The sequence below is a fragment of the Pelophylax lessonae genome (genome assembly GCF_965119305.1).
Source record: "Pelophylax lessonae genome assembly, chromosome: 4".
Classification (NCBI taxonomy): domain Eukaryota; kingdom Metazoa; phylum Chordata; class Amphibia; order Anura; family Ranidae; genus Pelophylax; species Pelophylax lessonae.
In genome coordinates, this window is record NC_138771.1 from 51,423,155 (window position 1) to 51,444,721 (window position 21,567).

The window sequence follows — 21,567 nt, forward strand, 5'->3', positions numbered from 1 at the left end:
AAGTGCCAATACAATTGGAAAGTGACATAAAAAACAACAGTGGGTTATATATTGTATACTGGGCAAATGACTCCCTACCAATTGTTCTCCAGAAGACATTTATCCATCTATGGCCTGGCTGAAGGTTGTATGTCCATGGGCAAAATTATTCACTAGTAACTTGAGTCTTATGTTTTAAAGGAGTTGTAAAGTCAGGAAGGTTTTTTTTTTTTTATCTCAATGCATTAAGATAAAAAGCCTTCTGTGTGTAGCAGCCCCCCAATACTTACCTGTGCCCCTTCTCTGTCCAGCGATGTCCATGATTCCCTCGGCTGTCCTGGGACTCTCGCTCCTGATTGGCTGACATACAGCCGCTGTGCCACTGGCTCCCACAGCTGTCAAAGTCAGCGAGCCAATCAGGAGAGAGAGGGGACGGGGCCAGACATCAGCTCCATGTCTAAATGGACACACAAAGCTGCAGCTCAGCTCAGGTGCCCCCATAGCAAACTGCTTGCTGTGGGGCACTCAATAGGAAGGAGGGGCCAGGAGCAGGAACGAGGGACCCGAGAAGAGGAGGATCTGGGCTGCTCTGTGCAAAACCAAATGCACAGAGGAGGTAAGTATAACATGTTTGTTATTAAAAAAAAAAAAAAAAGACAAGATTTTACAATCACTCTGATAACTTTCCCTGTAGCGTTCCTCCAAATCTTCTTTTTTTTTTTTTTTTTTTTTAAAGGTTGATGGCTCTATGAAATAGTTTCAGGTGGACTGAACCTGTAAATCAATTCAAACATTTTGAGTAGAATTCCAAGTTTACTTTCACTTTAAGAGCCCGTTCACACTAGGGCGACCTGTCATAGAGAAGCTGTGGACCCGTGCTAATAGGAGCGACACAAGTCACTCCGACTTAGAAAAAGGGTTGGGAGCTTCTTTGGGGCGACCCGGAGCGACCTGCATTGACTTCAATGATATGCGAGGTCGCCCTGGCAAGTAGCGTCGCCCCAGTGTGAACGGGGTCTTACTCTCAACTCAAAATAATTATTTCCATTAGAGCATGATGTTGTCGCTGTAATGACCTGTAGTAGCATTTGCCACATAAACACCACTGTGTTCTGGCAGCAGTATGGGCAACTTCCCATCTGATGCCAGAATTAAGAGAGTTGGACTGAGTTCTCATCATGCAGAAGAAGCCTTGATGACATCCTCCCATCGTCAGGACGGGATGTCATCCTCCCACCTCTGCCTTTCAGAGAAAGCCTCCTCTAACTTATTCTGACCATTTTTTTTTTTTTTACCCCTTTAACCACTTAAGCCCGGGAAGATTTTACCCCCATTCCGACCAGGGGGTATTTTGCGATTCCGCACTGCGTGACTTTAACGGACAATTGCGCGGTCGTGCGACGCTGTACCTAAACGAATTTGGCGTCCTTTTTTTCCCACAAACAGAGCTTTCTTTTGGTGGTATTTGATCACCTGTGCGATTTTTTGATCACACGCTATAAACAAAAAAAGAGCGTCAATTTTGCAAAAATAGCAATATTTTTCACATTTTTTTATATGAAATTCCCCCCAAAAAAAATGTAAAAATCAAATTTTTTTAACATTTTCGGCCAATTTGTTTTATGCTACCTATGTTTGGTAAAAAAAAAAATCGCAAAAAATGGATTTTTGTAAAATCTTACCGTAAAATCCTTTTCTCTTAGCTCATCGACAGACGTAGTCCTCGGTGATACACCACCTTCGGGTTATGTTACCTCCGCAGGAGCAGGACTAGACAGGAAATTAAAAAAGCTCTGGCCACACCCTAGGGGCAGTCCCAGAGGGTATATCCTCTCTCTCTCTGCCTCAGCAAATCAGTTATGTGAAAAAGCAGTGCTTAGAGAATTTAACCCAACCCAACTCCAAACCAGAGGGGCGGGGACTACGTCTGTCGATGAGCTAAGAGAAAAGGATTTTACGGTAAGATTTTACAAAAATCCATTTTTCTCTAGCGCTCATCGACAGACGTAGTCCTCGGTGATACACCACCTTCGGGACGTCCCAGAGCAGTATCACAACTGAGGGGTGGGAAAATGGAAATCAAATCCCAATCTAGAAGGCCCAACCGGTGCCAACTAGAAGTTTACAATGCTCATCCTTAATGATGAGACTCAACAAACAAATTTTCAAACAGAAAAAAACCCTCGAGGTAGACCACCGGTCTCCTCAAATTGCGGCCTGCAAAACCTTGCGACCAAATGAGGCATCCGCCGATGCCGTCACATCAATTTTATAGAATTTAGTAAAGGTATGTACCGACGACCAAGTGGCCGCCTTACATACCTGGACCACTGACGCCTGATGGCGAAAGGCCCAGGAAGTACTGAGCGCTCGAGTGGAGTGCGCCCTAACAGGGAACGGAGGACTCTGACCCTTAATAGAATAAGCCTGTACCACCGTTTGTCTAATCCATTTGGCAATGGTCGCGGCAGATGCAGGCAAACCCTTTCTGGGGCCATCCGTGATCACAAAAAGTGAATCCGTCTTACGGAATGATTCCGTAGCTTTCAGGTATACCCTGATTGCCCGAACCACATCCAAGGAATGCAACGCATGTTCCCGATGATGCTTGGGCTGAGGACACAAGGAAGGTAGTACAATATCTTCATTCAGATGAAATCTGAAACCACCTTAGGAAGAAAAGATGGCTTAGGATGAAGTACTACCTTATCCCTATGAATCACTAGGTATGGGGACTGGCATGATAATGCAGCCAGTTCTGACACCCTGCGAGCAGAAGTAATAGCCACCAAGAAGACCACCTTCTGGGATAAAGTAAGCAAGGGAATCTCCCTGATGTTTTCAAAGGGAGGTTTCTGTAGAACCGACAAAACCAAATTAAGATCCCAGGGCGGTAAGGGCGCGCGGACTGGAGGAGCCAGGTGCCGCACCCCCTGGATGAAATTCCGCACCAAGGATTTGGTAGCTAAAGGTTTCTGAAAGAAGATTGCTAATGCTGAAACTTGACCCTTGATGGTGCTCAAGGCTAGCTTCTGCTCAACCCCTTGTTGCAAAAAGGCCAATATTCGAGACACCGAATAGGTACGTGGAGGAAATCCTAAAGATTCGCACCACGCAATATAAGTCTTCCATGTGTGATAATAGACTTTGCTGGAAGTCGCTTTCCTTGCTTTAATAAGGGTAGGAATGACTGAAGTAGACAAACCTCTGTCCTTCAGTACTTGGGTCTCAATGGCCAGGCCATTAAAACCAGCGACTGTAAAGCACGAAGGTAAATAGGTCCTTGAGACTACAGACACTCCCTGAGACGAAGTTCCCACGGAACGTCTGCGACTAACATGTCCAAGTCGGCCAGGCCGGCTTGAAGAGGCCAGCCTAGAATTTCTAGGACCACTGGCGCTGATTGGATCTGAACCAGGCGTCCCTAGAGCTATCTGGCCCCGACCATCCGAGAAAGTCTGGTCGTTTTCTGTTCCCACACATTTATCAGATACCTGATAGTTATCAGGAAAGGTGATCTTTTCTGGTTGAACCTCAGGGACCGAAGTCACCCGACTAGAGGCTACTTGGCCTATCTGGTCAATCAGATCCGATTCCTGTGAGGTATCGGGACTAATCTTAGGAAAAGGTAAAGGAAAAGATCTATACAGGGAACGGTAACTACCGCTTCCTGTACTTAAATGTTGGAAGGGAAGAATCGCACCGGTAGTAGTGGTTGATGCTCGATCTAATGTCCTGAATACCGGTGAAAACGTCCCCCCACCCTGAAATCGGGTGGGGACGCACCTTCAGGCTTTGTACTCCTTTACTTCGGGTTTGGCTGGGTTGGTCCTCTGCTTGTCCGACCAGCCCTTCTTGAACCCTCCTGGAGGAGTCTTGCCTTTCCCGGGAGTACCAGCCGGGCGCCCTTTATGGGCGGTAAAGAAAGGTCCTCGCTTGTTGCGAGGTCCCTTAGCTTTTGCAGCCTGTGGCAAAAAAGTACTCTTGCCCCCAGTGGCATCCTTAATGATTTCATCTAGGTTGGCTCCAAATAGACGATTCCCCTGGAAAGGGAGATTGGTCAAAGTCTTTTTGGAACCTAGGTCAGCTGACCAGCATTTTAACCACAGCACAGTCTGAGGATCACTGCTAACTTAGATGCATGCCCTAACAAGGGAGTAGTGTCCAAGGCTGCGTCACAGATAAACCGTAGCCCTTGTATGATCTGTTCTATCAAATCAGATGTTTCCTGGGGAATATCTTTTCCCCTAAGATCTTGGCGTACCATTTTCGCCCATTCCGTAAGTGTCTGGGAAACTAGACCAATAACAATTACTGGTCTAAATGCTGACCCTATCAGAGAAAAGATAGTGCGGGACTCCGCTTCTATCTTTCGATCCACCGGATCCTTAAAGGACGAAGTGTCCTCCACTGGAATAACCGTGGCTTTATTCAGCCTGGAAATAGGCGGATCCACGACTGGTGGTACCGTCCATTTCTTAATGATGGATTCCTCAAACGGATAGCGTCTAGCAATACGCTTGGAAATAGTAAAGGTACGTTTAGAATGCTCCCATTCTCCTTTAATCTGATTACCAAAACATTTAGGTACAGGAAAAGCCTTCGCCGTCTTGATGGGCTTATTAGTCCCAAAAGGCCTCTCTGTTTCAGTTGCCTCTGCCGGTAAAGCCTCAAGTTTTAAGGTTTCTTGCACTGCCACAACTAGTGCGTCCACCAATGCTTCTTCCTGAATTATAGCAGGAGAAGAAGCGTCCTCCTCACTGTCTGAGGGGGCTTTACCTGGGATAACAGCCCTTGCAGAGGAACCTGCAACTGCAGTGACCATCTCTGAATCTGAGTCAGAGGTGTCAGATAGTATAGGGGTAGGCGGGGGTCGCTTCCTTGACCCCCGTCCCTGACAGGCCGCCTCCACCCGAGCCACCATAGACTCCAAAATTGCTGTAAATGACTCTATACTCTGTGCACCGGCGGGTCCCGAGGCCCCCTCGAGGGAAACAGGTGGGGGAATATGTGTGGCAGGGTCCATAATAACTCCAGTTACTTCCTGGATGATATAATTCAAAGTAAAGAAAAAACTTTTTTTTTTTTTTTTTTTGACCCTCAGCGCCACAAAAAAACCCCTTAGTGTTACCTGCTAGGGATCCCTATCGATCGAGAGAGAGAGAGAGAGATAGACCCCCAGGCTCACCACTTGATGTTCAGAGTTGAACTGCAACAGCTTACAGCGCTGTCTTAGACAAACAGGAAGTCTTTTGGCTGGCTGCCCAGGAAGAAAGGAGGCGGCTCCGCCCCTCTGCACGCCTTCCGGCGCCTCCCCCAAGCTCCACGAGGTGTAGAATCACCTCAAACATGGCCGCCCCCATGCTGGAGACACGAGGCTACGCAAAAATGGCGGCTCGTGCGATCCAGCAAAAAAAAAATGGCGGCGGCCTGTGCTGACTAGCGGTGTGCTGCAGGCACACAACACTCTCTCTGCATGGGGATATGGCGTGGTTGGCGGTACCGGCCCTGGCGGACCGCATGGCCGTTCGGGAGGCCTGCTATTAGCTGGAGATCTGACTTGGAAGGCAGTCTACATGTCCATGGCTTCTGACTGGTAGGTAGCTTATACTTAACCCATAAGATTCCCAGAATGCCACAGATTACATCTTTAAAACATGTATACAATAGATTGTTAGCTCCCAAACCAAGCCTCCTGGCTTTTTGCACACATAAAATCACACTCAAAGTAGGAGGATTTGTGACATGTTATAGGATAGAAAGAACTCTTTCTTACCATACAGAGAGGGGCCCGCGTTCACCACAAAACCCGTCAGGGAAAAAAGGGGGAACATACTACTCACCATACCGGAACCAGGCGGGCACCAACTCCTGACAGTACCCCTCTCCACCGGGGCGGGAGGGCTGTCGACCGATACGGACGCCGTGACTCATGGTCTTTGGCGTTTCAGCGAGACGTTTAACTCGCGGGTTCAGTCCTTTTAATGGGACTTTGTCGCGGCCGACCCAGCGCGGAGCTATGGCCTGCACGCGCTCGTAGGCTGAACTGGGGTGACCACCGGATCTCAACATCCAGCCCGTCGCCCAGTTCAGCTTTCTTGCTTGAAGATCTCACAGGAACACTGGAGAAAAAAAGCTGTCCAAAAATCCTTTTAGAAAAAAATTCTTGCCAGGACCTAAGATCCTAGCAAGGTATCTAGGTCCTTACTCCTAACTAGACAGAAAATAACTGATTTGCTGAGGCAGAGAGAGAGAGGATATACCCTCTGGGACTGCCCCTAGGGTGTGGCCAGAGCTTTTTTAATTTCCTGTCTAGTCCTGCTCCTGCGGAGGTAACATAACCCGAAGGTGGTGTATCACCGAGGACTACGTCTGTCGATGAGCGCTAGAGAAAAGCGTATTTTGATTGGTTTGCGCAAAAGTTATCGCGTTTACTAACAAAGGGAAAGATTTTTGTCATTTTTGTTGTTTTTTTTTTTTAACGCGTAATGGCGGCGATCTGCGATTTTTTTTGCGGTACTGCGACATTGCGGCGGACAGATCGGACCCTTGACTGACATTTTTGACACTTTTGGGGTTACCAGTGACATTACTGCAGTAATCAGTGCTATATATATGCACTGTTACTGTAAAAATACACTGGTAGTGAAGGGGTTAACTTTATTTGGGAGGGAGGGGCTGTGTGTGTCCCTAGGGGCGTGCTTTCTACTGTGATTGGCTGTGGCTTGAGCTGTAAGGACACTGATCAACGGATCTACATAGTAGATCCATGTGATCAGTGTCTTTACAGCGAGGAGAATGACAGGTGGCTTGTTTACACAAGCTGCCTGACATTCTCCCTCTCCCCCGCCGATCGCCGAGTGGCCGGCGGACATCGGGTCCGCTGGTCACACGCGCGGGGGGGGTCCATGACCACGCGGGAGCGCGCCTCCGGCGGCGCGCGCTCGCTCCCTAGACCCTCACAAGCAAGCAACGTAGCCCTACGTTAGTTTGCCTGTGAGGGGCTGACCGCCGACGTAGATAGTCGTGCGGCGGTCGGCAAGTGGTTAATCAAATATCTTCATCTAAGTCCCCCCTCCAGGTTCCTTGCTGTCACCAGTTACGGCATAGGGAACTGCTAATCCATGTGCGGCATTGGCATCCAAGACCACTAAAACCCTTCAAGTGGCGTCACTACTTTTCTGTATCCTCAGTTACCTCACTTCTGGGCATCCAATAGGAAGTGTCCATGTCAAGCAGGCAGTGAAATGGACACACAACACAGAACCCAAGCAGGAGAGGAAACGGCTTAGAACGTGACCGCATGCTTTAGGAAAGTTAAAAAAGGGCTTTTACATAGGGATTTTTTTTTTTTTTAAACCTAGGGATTAGTTAGCAGTGGGTAAGATGTATGGGCATATATATTCATGTATAAGCATAACATTTGTAGGTGATTCTTTTATGACCTGGAAATGAAGCATATTTTTTTTCTTAGTCCAAAGACATTTTAATCACAGGGTGAACAGTCAAGTAAACATATAATAGAACACAATTATTACTTTTACATATGTGGTTAGAGTGCAGTTTGACAGTGTGCAAAGAATGGAACAGGAATAAAACTCCAGTATCCACAATTTACCTGTATTTTACCAAAGTAATTAAAAGAAATACAATGCAATAAGAAATAAAAAAAAAAAATACAAACTTATTGCTATATGTATTCTTACAAAATACTGGAGGATTTAAATAAGAATTTTGTCTTTTAAAGCAGAAGTAGATCATAGAATCAATTTTTTTTATTAAAAGCCAACAATAACCATCACAAATATGTACATTGGATTTCAATGACTACACCAAATTTGAAAGAATCGCACAGGACTGTTCTAATTGACCACCTATTTTAGGTTTAAGAAATCTAAAAGGATATGCACTGTAGATGGTGGTCAGATGTACCATTATCAGCCAGGTTGAGATCAGCCAATCTTGCCAGTGGCCTTATGATCCAGGAAAAGTCTTTTGAATACTCTAAAGCCAGCCATACACGGACCTAAAATTCAGCTGGTTGAGTAAGGACCGGCCCAGATTCAATCCTTGTATGGGACCCAAGTTGATCCATCGATTGACTGGGGTCCAACCAGCCTGTCGGATTTTTTTACATGCGATTACTACCAGCGGCTATAACCACTAGCAATATTCACTGTGTTCTTCCAGCCTACCCACGGCCCTTCACCAGCAGAACATAATAGTGCTGCGGGAGGCATTCAAGCGATTTTCTTTCCTTTCCCATGTGGTGGAAGGAAAAAAAGATCAAAAAAAATCTATGGGCTGCTTTTAATCTACAGCCATAGGGGTGACAGTTCCAGTAGACATCGGACTGTAAATCAGCAATATCAAGCAATAGGCTACCCTAGAGGAGCTAGGCTTTGGTGTTCTTCACCTGGATTATAGACAGGCACTCAGCTGTGTCTCCAATTTCTCCTTTCAAGCTCAGAATTTGTCTATTTAAATACAAAATCCATTCCATACGTTTATATTTGTGAGTGTTATTAGCCAATTTTAAAGAAATCTAATTTTAATATGGGTTTTGTGAGCCTGTGCATTATTATAAGAACCATTCCTTCCCATCTTAAGCTAGAATACATCAGGGATACTGCTGCATGAATAATGTCACTGCAGCAGCCAGCTGGCATTTCTATGTGCCCATGTGCACCAGTTCATCCTCTGTATGATGAACTCTACGGGGGAATGCATCTACCTGTGTTGGTTAGTGGTAATTGTCTATTCAAACTTGTGTCCCTCACTTAGCAGCTTCCCCCAAGTTTCGGCAAGCCTCAAGAGCAGTGCAAGCCAAGGTCTTGTTATACAGACATGAAGCCACGTTCAGATTATATCTAGACCCCCTCCAATATGTTGTGTTTTAGAGCAGTGTTTCTCAACATTTTTCCAGTCAAGGCACCCTTTAAAACTATGTGGCACCCTTAATAGTTTTCATATTACAGTGGCATCCACACACGTAGGACATGCAACATTACATATATGTTTATTTCTTGCAAAGGAAATACACTTTTCCACACTGGTACTGAATAATATTCCAGCATTTGTTCTACCTCATTTTCTCTCCACCATGCTGCTATTGAGACCTCAGAGGGCATCAAACAAGGATGTTGTCCAGGTGACAGCAGTTGTTAGGGCACTGGCGGCTGGCCCACATGGTGCCCAAGGATGTAACGTTGCACAATGAAAACCTGTGGCCTACTCTCTTTTTCCCAAAGGACTGGATCCTTATTTGTCTTCTCACTGCTCGGAGAGCCATTTTGAGAAACTGGACTTCGTCATCCTGCCCCTCCATTCCCCAACTCAAGCAAGACCTTACCCTTCATAAGGAAAAACTATATACGGATTTCAATCACCCCCCCCCCCCCCCCATCTTACAAGCGCTTCTGCAAACGCTGGTGTGCTTTTATTGACTCTGTTCTCCCAAACCAAAAACAGTGGAATCCTTCAACCGCTCTTTCGTGTATCGCACAGGAACCCTCTAAATTTTAGTTTTCACTTGGACTTCTGCGAGCTCTCCCCCCCCCCCCCCCCTCTTTCATCACTTCCCTCCGTTTTCTCCACCCCCCAGTTTTTAGTTTGATCCATCCAGTTTTGCTACACTTCTCTTGTTTGGATCTACTATTGTACGGATATGTGATGGTTTCGTTCTTCTGGACTGTTTTCTTTTTTCCTGTATATTTGCAAAAATGTCAATAAAAATTTGTTGAAAAAAAAAAAGAAAAAAAAAACCTGTGGCTTTGTGTAACAAAAAGCCAGGCTTGATCTACCCACTGGCTTGTATACAATTTTTGGGTAATTTTTTGACATTTTGTCAAGGCACCCTGGTTAAAAAAGGGTGATTTATTAGAGTTTCCAAACAAAGGTTACAGTAGGCTGTCACTATGCAAATTACTTCTATGTTACAAATGAAAATGCAGCACTTAGGTTTCCCCGAGGTAATGAAATGGACTGCACTTTGTCAATGCTGTTCTACCGCAACTAGGAGAGGCAGAATCGTAATTCATTTTTTAAAGTCGAATTCACACCAAAAGTTTTTTTTTTTTCTTTAGTTTGGAATAGGGCAGGAAAGGGTTAGAACTAAAGGTGAGTTTTTATTACCGCCTGTGACTTCAAAGGGTAGATTTACCCTTAAATCTTATGCCTGTGACACCAGGACAAGAAAAGAAGGTACAAAAGGTCACCAGTATAAGAAGGCACAAACAGCCATAAAAGCTTCTTAATATTTTTTGTTGCTGTCTCTTCCCATATTGTACAGATTACCCACAACTTCTTTCTTCTGATTTCCTGTCAGAGGGAAAGGAAATAAGAACATTTCTTGAGGGGCACAAAGACAGCAAGTAAAATCTGAGACATTGTCACCTTTCCCCACGCTATAAAAAAAAAAACTATTGGCAAAAGCCGGCCTTTAAAATAAAAAACATTGCACAAACCTTACAATACTGAACAGGTTAAAAAAATAAAACCGTTATTACAGCCATCAAAAACATTGTACAGCAGGTGATAGTTAACCCCTACATACATCAAAACATCTATTTGGGCACCAAGTTTTAGTAGTTTTTGTGATTTAGTGAGGCATTCTGACCTCAGGTTCTAGTTAGGAGTTAGGTCTGCTTCACTTTAGTTCAGGTTAGAGATTGCCTGGTGAGGTTATAATTGCCTCCCCACCAGGTTGAGTTTAGGAAGGTGAGGAACTGATGATGGGTAGAAATTAAGGAAAAGATCTCTCTTGCTGTGCAATGTGTTCATCTTCTAGGTGTCTTCTGCTTAAATGTTGCAGCCCAGAAGCTCCATACGCAGGGTGATCCGTTCATGCCACGACTGAGGAAGAACGCGCACGTAACGGGCTGAAAACGGAGGAGTGAAAAGATTCCTCTTGTGGGAATAGTTGTCACGGTTTCCAAGAAATAACTGTAAGAGCAGAGAGGTTGAAAAATGGAAAGTTAATATTCACCAATCTCTGTATAAAAGTAGGATGGTCAGCTAAGCAAACTTCCCTGCCTTTATAATATTTGACTTTACTCGAACAAGCTTGCAAGAGAACTAACCAAGAATAACCCCTTTACGTCCACCTAACACCTATGTGCAGTGGCAAAAGGGTGGGCTTCAACATCCAAACTCCACACATAAGCATTGTTAGGCACCCAAAGTGCAAGTACTGAGAGCGTGCTCATTGCGCCCTCCCAGCACAAAGGCCACGCTTTTAGTCCGGACTCAAGATTGATAGTGTTCACATGATCGGAAGCTGGTCATGCTGGCTAATGCAGTGGTCACATGATCGTCAATCCTTCCTGCCCCCGGGTAGCAAGGTGTTTATGATGCTGTATAGTACAAGACCCATCTGTTGTACGTACCAGAACATGTAAAAATGGTCTTGATTTTAGTCAATTGTAGGTCTGATGTTTAATATATATTTGCAATACCGGTATAGATAAATAACCATATAGATGACCCTTTAAAGTGGTTGTGAAGGCACAAAGTTTTATCCCGTTCAGGCTGAGCCCCATCTCGATCCAGTGATGTCCACAAGAGCCATACCCCTCTGGGGACTCTCACTCCTGACTGGCTTTTGGCAGCAGCAGGAGCCAATGCTGCTGTCAATCACAGCCAGTGAGCCAATAAGGAGACAGGGGGCAGGGCAAGCCACAGCTTCATATGTGAATGGACACACAGAGCCTCGGGTCAAGACGCGCCTGCTTGGGTGCCCTCAGAGCAAGCTGCTTGCTGTAGGGGCACCCGGCAAGGAGGAGGAGCCAGGATCGTCAGCGTGGGACCCGAGAAGAGGAGGATCCGGACTGCTCTGTGCAAAATTACTGCACAGAGCAGGTAAGTAGAGTATGCTATTAAAAAAAAAACAAGGCTTTACTATCGCTTTAAAGCGGAGTTCCACCCAAAAGTGGAACTTCTGCCTATTTGCTTTCTCCCCCCCCCCCCCCCCTCCAGTGCGACATTTAGCACCTTTCAGGGGGGAACAGGTACCTGTTTTTGACAGATACCCTTCCCCACTTCTGGGAGACGGCGCCGCGGCGCTGTTCCTCAGAAGTTTGGCCCCCCTCCTCCTTCCCCCGCCGCCGCTTCGCGCATGCGCATTAGGAACCTGCCCGTGAAGCCACAAGGCTTCACTGCCGGGTTCCCTCACCCGCAATGGTGGCGGCAGCACCTGACTGCCAATGGAAACATTGGCTGCGGTGCCGACATTGCTGGACTCCAGGACAGGTAGGTGTCCTAATATTAAAAGTCAGCAGCTACAGTATGTGTATCTGCTGACTTTTAATTTTTGGAGGGGGAGGGGGTGAGGCTGGAACACCGCTTTAAGCTGAAGTCCTTGTTTCCTGTCACTTTAAATAGTTTGTTTGGGCCAAGCTGGCCCAAAATATTTTCATTACAAGTGATCTAGCCACTATGATGGCTGTACTATATTGTAGTAGCATCAGCCACATCAGTATACAGTGCTGTGTTTCGGTAGCAGTACGGATGACTTCCTGTCTGCTGCTGGAACAAAATTTAGTCAGGCTGAATGCTTTTCAGCGATTGAGAGGAAGCCATGTATATTTTTATCAATGACTGAGGTGGAGATCATAATGTCTTCACACCACCTCGGCCAATCAGAGGAAGCCTTGTAGTCACTGATAAAAATATACAGGGCTTCCTCCGAATGACTGAGAAGCACTCAGCCCGACTCGCTTTGGTTACGGCAGCAGACAGGAAGTCTGCCGAAACAGTGCTGCTGACTACTGTAGCTGATGCTACTACTGGGTGATACAGAGACAAATAATTTTGCAATTGGGCCAAACTATTTAAAGTAACAGGAAACCTGGACTTCAGTTTTATTAAATACTACTGGAATACAATTTAGGATTGGCTGAATTTAAAATCTAATAAAAATTTGGAAAATTTTGCACATGACTTTGCTGTCTATATGTGTAAACTGAATGCTTAAAACTTCCTCTGGGCCCTGCATGGCGTGTTTTCAGAATATTTGGCTATTTAGACTTCAGATATGAGTGAACAAGGCAAGAGTTGCTAATTTCAATAATTATTTGAGAGTTACATACCAAGAATGATATGGGTCTAAAAGAAAAAAAAAAAATATTCCATCCTTTTCATTTGTTATGCAAGCAGTTATCTTCGCTTTGTGCCATACAATATATGAGGTAACTATTGACAGAAAGAGTGTAACAAAATCTTTCTCTGCAGAAAATCTGCATGTAATCAGGTACCTATTTTACAAAAAGCCCAGCTACTGTTAGTAAAACTGTCAGCTAAATTTCCTGTTTATATCCAAACAGAGTGAAAAGAAAAGCAACCACTGGTGTAGGAAAACCTAATACCCATTAGATATCTTGAGAGTACACAGCATATTATTTCTATTTCTGTTTAAGGAGTTACGTTGTGTTGAATTCATGTCTTAACTGCCTTAAGTACTTTCACTGCGAGAGGGTGGCATACACAGGCTGAATAACAAACCTGTATTCCATCCAGCCTCTTCCAGGTTAGGGGAGTGCAGAGGTGGACAATCGTGGATTGCAGCTCCCGGTACCCTAGAAGGGGATCATGTGATTGCCATCATGTAAACGCAAAGCAATGTCAACAAAGCGGTCATGAATGAATTTCATTCATAACAGCTGTGTTTCCTATAGTGATGCTGTAATTGGCCCACTGCTGTCACATGGCACTTGAGACAATCACAGCACCCTGTACCGTGGTATAGCTGTGGGTCAATCACAGCACACAATAGTAATCCCCTCTGTTATGAATGTAACCCATTCACGACAGTTAAAAACATTGCAACCAAAATAAAGTGTAAAAAAATAAAAATAAATCCCTGATCACTACTAAACTACTCTGATGAATGTAGAAAAAATAAAATAGTAAAAAAAAAAAAAAAGGAAAGGTTAATAAAAGGTTTAAAAAAATGTAATAAAAAAATAAATACACAATTTTTTTTAATATACTGTCACCGGTATCCCTTATTACTGCCACACGATGACGCTGTACTCAACTGGTGACAGTATGTAATAAAAATATGAGAAAAACACATTTTATTTAATTTCTTTGTTTTCGAAAAAATTGTGACAAAAAATTGCAACTTCAAAAAACTTGCCCTGCCTCTTACTAAATACCTCAATGTCTACTTTCGGCTTCCACGATGGGAGCAGAAAATTGCTCGGCAGGAGGGATTCCCCTGTCAGCACTGTGTGTTGATGGGGGAATAATGCAATTTTCCTGCAGCCGAAAGAGATTTGCACCATCTACGGCCTGCCTTAAAGTGTGCAGCTGCCTGTAATGAATATACATGTGGTTTTACACGGACATTTGTTATTTGAGAACGGATATAGGGTACCTGATCTTTTTTTGTTCTGCTGTCTTGATATATTGTCCAGGTGGAGCCATTGTCACTGTATGCCACTTTAAATGATTCAACATACTGAATATTTCCAAAGTCTTTTGCGCCCTGTGTCACAATTCCAGTGATCTTCTTAGGAAATCCTAGGTCAACCTATGGAAAAGCAGAATGGTTATTCACATGCAAAGTTCTGTTTTTATCGGCACATTTTAAAAGGAACCGAAAACCAAGTCCTGTAGAAATTATATAGACACACACTAATCAAATTTTTGACTTGCCGTAAAATCAATTTCTCTGATGTTCATTGACGGACACAGCTCCTGATATTCATAACCATTGAGTTATACTGCCCCATACAGGAGTAGGACACTAGGTAGAAAAAATCCTGGCTAAACCCCATGGGCGGTCCCAGGGGGTATACTCCCTCTCTCTGTTATAGCCACTCAGTTTTGTTACAAGCAGTGTCAGGAGAAAAATAACTCCACACAGGGGTGGTTGCTGTGTCCATCAATGAACATCAGAGAAATGGATTTTACAGTAAGTCAAAAATCCCATTTTCTCTTTCGATCATTGACGGACACCGCTCTTGATATTCATAACCATTGGGACGTCCCAAAGCAGTGTTAAACCTGAGGGGTAGGAACAAATAAAAAGGTTTTGCAGGCTGCTGTTTAAGAAGCATCCGCAGATGCCAACACATCCACTTCATTAAACACCACAATGTCTTCATTCAAAAGAAAATCAGAGACAACCTTTGGAAGGAATGACAGACAGGGGCGAAGAACCACCTTATCCCTGTGAATCACCAGGTAAGCAGAACAATAGGATAACGCTTTCAGTTCTGACACCCTGCGCACAGAGGTGATAGCCACTAAAAAGGCCATGTTCTGAGACAACGTAAGCCGTGAAATCTCCCAAATATTTTCAAAGGGAGGCTTCTGTAGAGCTGAAAATAAGATCCCAAGGCGGCAACGTACCAGGGAGTGTGTGGCCCAGGGTGGTTGGAAGAAAACTGCCAAAGTCGACACCTGGCCCTTGATGGCCAATTTTTGTTCAACCCCCCCCCCCCCGTTGATCCGAGCCACCAAGAAGGAGCGAGGAAGAACCCCAAGAGACTCACACCACGCAATGTACATCTTCCATGTATAATGGTAGATCTTCCTAGAGGTAGATTTCCTAGCCTTTAACAGTGTAGAAATCACTGACTCAGATAAACCCCTATCCCTCAGAAGCTGGCGTTCCAACAGCCAAGCAGTGAAAGGCAGCGACTGTAAATTAGGATGGAAGATCAGTCCTTGGGACAGCAGATCCTCCCTGAGAGGAAGTCACCAGGGTATCTGTGGTGTCTGCCAGAGGATCCCTTGACCGAGCCAGAAACCTCTGCACCTTTCTGTTGAGCCGAGACGCCAACAGATCCACCTCGGGGGTGCCCCACTGGAGACGCAGCTCATGAAACACCTTTGGATGAAGGGACCACTCCCCGTGGTCCAACGCCTGCCAGCTGAGGTAATCCACCTGCCAATTTTCCACCCTGGGAATGTGTATGGCGGAGAGGGCTGGAACGAACCGTTCTGCCCACCTTAGAATGCTAGCTACCTCCAGAAGCCGCCGGGACACTTCTTGTTCCCCCTTAGTGATTGAGAGAAGCCACGGCCGTGGCATTGTCCGATTGAATGCGCACTGGACAACACTGAAGACGATCTGTCCAATGATCCAGGCACAGTCTGATCACTCGGAGTTACAAGACATTGATTGAGAGTCTGGACTCTTCCAGCATCCAGATCCCCTGAGCAGAATGCTTGCCAAGGGTGCCTCCCTAGCCGGATAGGCTGGCATCCGTGGTGACCACTGTCCAATACAAGAGAAGGAGGGATTTTCCCAGCTGAAGCGCCAGAGAACGAAGCCACCATATCAGGGACTCCTTCGTGCCCCGACACAGGCGGATCTGATTGTCCAGAGACAGCGGAGTCTTGTCCCATTTGGTCAGAATTTCCCTTTGCAGGGACCTCATATGGAACTGTGCAAACAGAACTGTCTCAAAAGGTAGACAACATCAGGCCCAGCACCTGCATGCCAGTCCGGAGGGATGACATTTGTTGGACAGAAGGAGGTGAATTGCATCCTGCAATTTCTGGAGTTTGTCCAGAGGAAGGAGCACTCTGGCTAAAGCCGATTTCAGAATTAGGCCCAGATAGTCCAGCTTCGTGGACGGAAACAGAGCAGACTTCTGAAGGTTCAGAATCCAGCCAAACTCCCACAGAGTTTGTATCATAATCCCCAGGTTGTCCACCAGAGCAGAAGGGGACTTCCCTTGCAGAAGGAGGTCGTCCAAGTAGCCCAGTACCGCGATCTCCCGTTAACCTAGCAAGGCAAGCACCCGGGAAGGGGGGGGGGCACTTTTGTGAAGTCCTGAGGAGCAGAGGAGAGACCAAAGGGTTACGCCAGAAACTGATAATGCTCCTCTCCCACAGCAAAGTGGAGAAAACACTGGCGACTAGCACATATTGGAATGTGAATGTAGGCTTTCTTGATATTGATAGAGGCAAGGAAATCCCGGATGCAGGGAGGCCACCGCCGTTCAAATGGACTCCATTCTGAATTTCTGTTCCCACACAAAACAGTTTAGCGCCTTGAGGTCCAGGATTGGATGCAATTTGCCTTCCTTCCTGGAAACAGGTTTGAGTAAAAACCCTGAAAACGTTCCGGAATCAGAACCGGGACAATCAACCCTTGAAGGAATAGGTCTTGTACTGCCCCCAACATGCCCTGTAAGCGGTCTGGGGACAGGCGCAAGTTGGAAGGAAAAAACCCTGCCGAGGGACAAGAGCGAAACTCGATCTTGTAGTCGGACGGAATTACTTTGTGGATCTACTTGTCTTGCACTAGGGAAGTCCACAGGTCCTAAAACAAGCAAAGACGTCAGTGCATCCACCAGCACCTTTTCGTGCGCAGTCGCAGACGTGGAGGAATTATCCTCACAATCAGAAGATTCCAGGAGCGTGGTTGCAGACCCAGCAGGGTGACCCACTTCCGCAGCGGCTGAATCAGATTCAGGATCTGATGAAGCAGGTGAAAGGGGGCGCTTTTTGCAAACCCATCTCCTGCAAGCTACCTCCACGCGGGATACAAGGGACTCCAGGACCCGGAGGGCCCCGCAGCCTCAGGGAGGGGATCAGGTGGGGAAATGTGCTCCAAAAACTCCATGAGTCACCAGGGTGACCCCACAAAAAAGTGTAACACACTACTAAGGGACAACCCCAACGTTCAGGCAGCACCACCCGGTCGCCAGGCACAAAGCACCAAGCGATCCTCAGCAGAGAGGGAGAGGACCCCACCAGACTCACCACCCGCAAAGACAAGCACCTGCAGCCACCAGGATAATCTGCACTACACTGGTGGCGATCAGGAAGTAAAAATGATCCAGGAGTCAGCACCAAAATCGGCGCCTACCCGGTTCCACGTTCATGGCTGCAGGCAGGCCAGTTAGGCATCCGGGCTCTTCCACTATGAAGCCATGCTGTTATCATAGATCCAGTATGCGGTTTAGCATTGTCCTGCTGTAATCTGCAAGGCCAATAAATTTTACAAAATGTGGGCGCCCTGGTTATCAGCTTAACCCCCTTCCCATTAGTGTCTTATAGAATACTGCAGTGCGAGAGACAAAATGCGGCAGTAATGCATAATCGTTAACTTGGACAGTTTTGTATAAGTCGGTAATATGCAAGGCCTTCCATGACAAAGAAGTCAGGATGGGAGCATATGCTGCTCTAAATCCTGAATATATCTTTCAGCATTGATGGTGCCTTTCCAGATGTGCAAGCTGCCAATACAATACACACTAATGCACCCCCATACCATCAGTGATACAGGTTTTTGAAGTGAGAGCTGATAACACAGAAGGTCCCTCTCTTCTTTAATCCAGAGGATGCAGTGCCCATGGTTGCCAAAAGAATGTCAAATGTAGATTCCTCTGGCCACAGAAAAGTTTTCAATTTGAAAAAGACCATTTTATATGAGCTTTGGTCCAGTGAAGATAGTGTCCTTTTCAATGCAGTCTTTTAATGGAGATTCTAAGAATCTTTTGATATTATATAATGTAGAAGTTGATATATTTAAAATCTTTGCAATTGTACATTGAGGAACATTATTCTGAAATTGTTCGAGAAGTTTTAGATGCAGTTTTCACAGATTGGTGAACATCTGCCCATCTTTACTTCTGAGACATTCTGGACTTCCTAAGATGCTCTTTATATACCCAATCATGTTACTGACCTGTTGACAAACTAACCTAATTAGTTGCAAAATGTTCTCTTTCACTTCTTACTTATTAGTACCACTTACTTTGCCAGCTTTTTGTTGCCCTGTCCAAAATTTGGGACGCACTGTTACCATCAAATTCAAAATTTCTCTTACTTGTAATGGTAAATTTTCTCTGTTAAAACATTTATTATGTTTTCTATGTTCTATTGTGAATAGAATATGAGTTTATGAGATTTGTAAATCATTGCATTGTTTTTATGTAGATTTTACCCAGTGTCACAACTTTTTTGACATTGGGGTTGTAGAATAGGTGTTAGGAGGGAAAGTAAGAAATTTAAGATAAGTTAGGTGGTGCCTGAAATTCACTTTAAAAGCAGCACTTGGAAGAAACTGGAGGGAAAATATTGGTGGGGGACCTTGCAGGTATTAGACAGTTGAAGCATAGGTAAGAATGCCTGCCTTAAGTTCCACTTTAGTTGCTCATACACTAGTAACATTTTGTTGTAAAACATTTGTTTTAGGAACTGTAATCCGATTTTTGAATTGTTAGTGGGGTCAAACCAATGCCTGTTTTCAACTGCAGTGAAAACAATTAATTGATTTTTTTTTCAAATGATCAAGTTTATAACAGTTGATGTGGTTTTTGTCTGGAAACATAAATTCATTCCAAAATCTAATGTTAAAACCAAATACTGTTGAAAATACTTCCAATATTATTCGTCAAGTCATTGAATGTACTGATGAGAATTTTTGTACGAACGTTCATTCATAAATCTACACATGTATTGCCAGCTGTAGACTGCCCTCTACAATCTATGTGCACCAGGGATGCATTGCTCCATTTTCCCTAGGCATAGAAACAAATTTTACAACACAAATGACATACTAAATCTATATCTCTGTAGGTGCATGAAGCCTTTACTCAGACACAGCCTAAACACCGATGGTCGAAAAAATTAAATAAAAATGGATTTTTGTAAAATCTTACCGTAAAATCCTTTTCTCTTAGCTCATTGACAGACGTAGTCCTCGGTGATACACCACCTTCGGGTTATGTTGCCTCCACAGGAGCAGGACTAGACAGGAAATTAAAAAGCTCTGGCCACACCCTAGGGGCAGTCCCAGAGGGTATATCCAGTCCCAGAGGGTATATCCTCTCCCAGAGGGTATATCCTCTCTCTCTCTGCCTCAGCAAATCAGTTATGTGAAAAAGCAGTCTTTAGAGATTTTAACCCAACCCAACTCAAAAAAACAGAGGGGCGGGGACTACGTCTGTCAATGAGCTAAGAGAAAAGGATTTTACGGTAAGATTTTACAAAAATCCATTTTTCTCTAGCGCTCATTGACAGACGTAGTCCTCGGTGATACACCACCTTCGGGACGTCCCAGAGCAGTATCACAACTGAGGGGTGGGAAAATGAAATCAAATCCCAATCTAGAAGGCCCAACCGGTGCCAACTAGAAGTTTATAATGCTCATCCTTAATGATGAGACTCAACAAAAGAGAGAAAAAATTTTTCTTTTTTTTTTTTTTTTTTTTTTTCAAACAGAAAAAAAACCCTCGAGGTAGACCACCGGTCTCCACAAATTGCGGCCTGCAAAACCTTGCGGCCAAATGAGGCATCCGCCGATGCCGTCACATCAATTTTATAGAATTTTGTAAAGGTATGTACCGACGACCAAGTGGCCGCCTTACATACCTGGACCACTGACGCCTGATGGCGAAAGGCCCAGGAAGTACTGAGCGCTCGAGTGGAGTGCGCCCTAACAGGGAACGGAGGACTCTGACCCTTAATAGAATAAGCCTGTACCACCGTTTGTCTAATCCATTTGGCAATGGTCGCGGCAGATGCAGGCAAACCCTTTCTGGGGCCATCCGTGATCACAAAAAGTGAATCCGTCTTACGGAATGATTCCGTAGCTTTCAGGTATACCCTGATTGCCCGAACCACATCTAAGGAATGCAACGCATGTTCCCGATGATGCTTGGGCTGAGGACACAAGGAAGGTAGTACAATATCTTCATTCAGATGAAAATCTGAAACCACCTTAGGAAGAAAAGATGGCTTAGGATGAAGTACTACCTTATCCCTATGAATCACTAGGTATGGGGACTGGCATGATAATGCAGCCAGTTCTGACACCCTGCGAGCAGAAGTAATAGCCATCAAGAAGACCACCTTCTGGGATAAAGTAAGCAAGGGAATCTCCCTGATGTTTTCAAAGGGAGGTTTCTGTAGAACCGACAAAACCAAATTAAGATCCCAGGGCGGTAAGGGCGCGCGGACTGGAGGAGCCAGGTGCCGCACCCCCTGGATGAAATTCCGCACCAAGGATTTGGTAGCTAAAGGTTTCTGAAAGAAGATTGCTAATGCTGAAACTTGACCCTTGATGGTGCTCAAGGCTAGCTTCTGCTCAACCCCTTGTTGCAAAAAGGCCAATATTCGAGACACCGAATAGGTACGTGGAGGAAATCCTAAAAATTCGCACCACGCAATATAAGTCTTCCATGTGTGATAATAGACTTTGCTGGAAGTCGCTTTCCTTGCTTTAATAAGGGTAGGAATGACTGAAGTAGACAAACCTCTGTCCTTCAGTACTTGGGTCTCAATGGCCAGGCCATTAAAACCAGCGACTGTAAAGCACGAAGGTAAATTGGTCCTTGAGACCACAGACACTCCCTGAGACGAAGTTCCCACGGAACGTCTGCGACTAACATGTCCAAGTCGGCCAGGCCGGCTTGAGGAGGCCAGCCTAGAATTTCTAGGACCACTGGCGCTGATTGGATCTGAACCAGGCGTCCATAGAGCTATCTGGCCCCGACCATCCGAGAAAGTCTGGTCGTTTTCTGTTTCCACACATTTATCAGATACCTGATAGTTATCAGGAAAGGTGATCTTTTCTGGTTGAACCTCAGGGACCGAAGTCACCCGACTAGAGGCTACTTG

The 21,567-nt window shown here is 45.2% G+C and overlaps 1 protein-coding gene across 2 annotated transcripts in view; it reads right to left on the reverse strand.

Moving 5' to 3' along the window:
- Nucleotides 1-10,430: 10,430 nt before the first annotated feature.
- Nucleotides 10,431-21,567, reverse strand: part of MFGE8 (milk fat globule EGF and factor V/VIII domain containing) — a 184,425-nt gene continuing 173,288 nt past the window's right edge. For both annotated transcript variants that reach the window (XM_082254014.1, XM_082254013.1), the window contains exons 9-10: nucleotides 14,357-14,512; nucleotides 10,431-10,923 (exon numbers count right to left, since the gene is read on the reverse strand). In XM_082254014.1, the coding sequence (XP_082110140.1) occupies nucleotides 10,780-10,923; nucleotides 14,357-14,512 (300 nt within the window). In that variant the 3' untranslated portion in view covers nucleotides 10,431-10,779. The remainder of the gene's footprint in view (nucleotides 10,924-14,356; nucleotides 14,513-21,567) is intronic.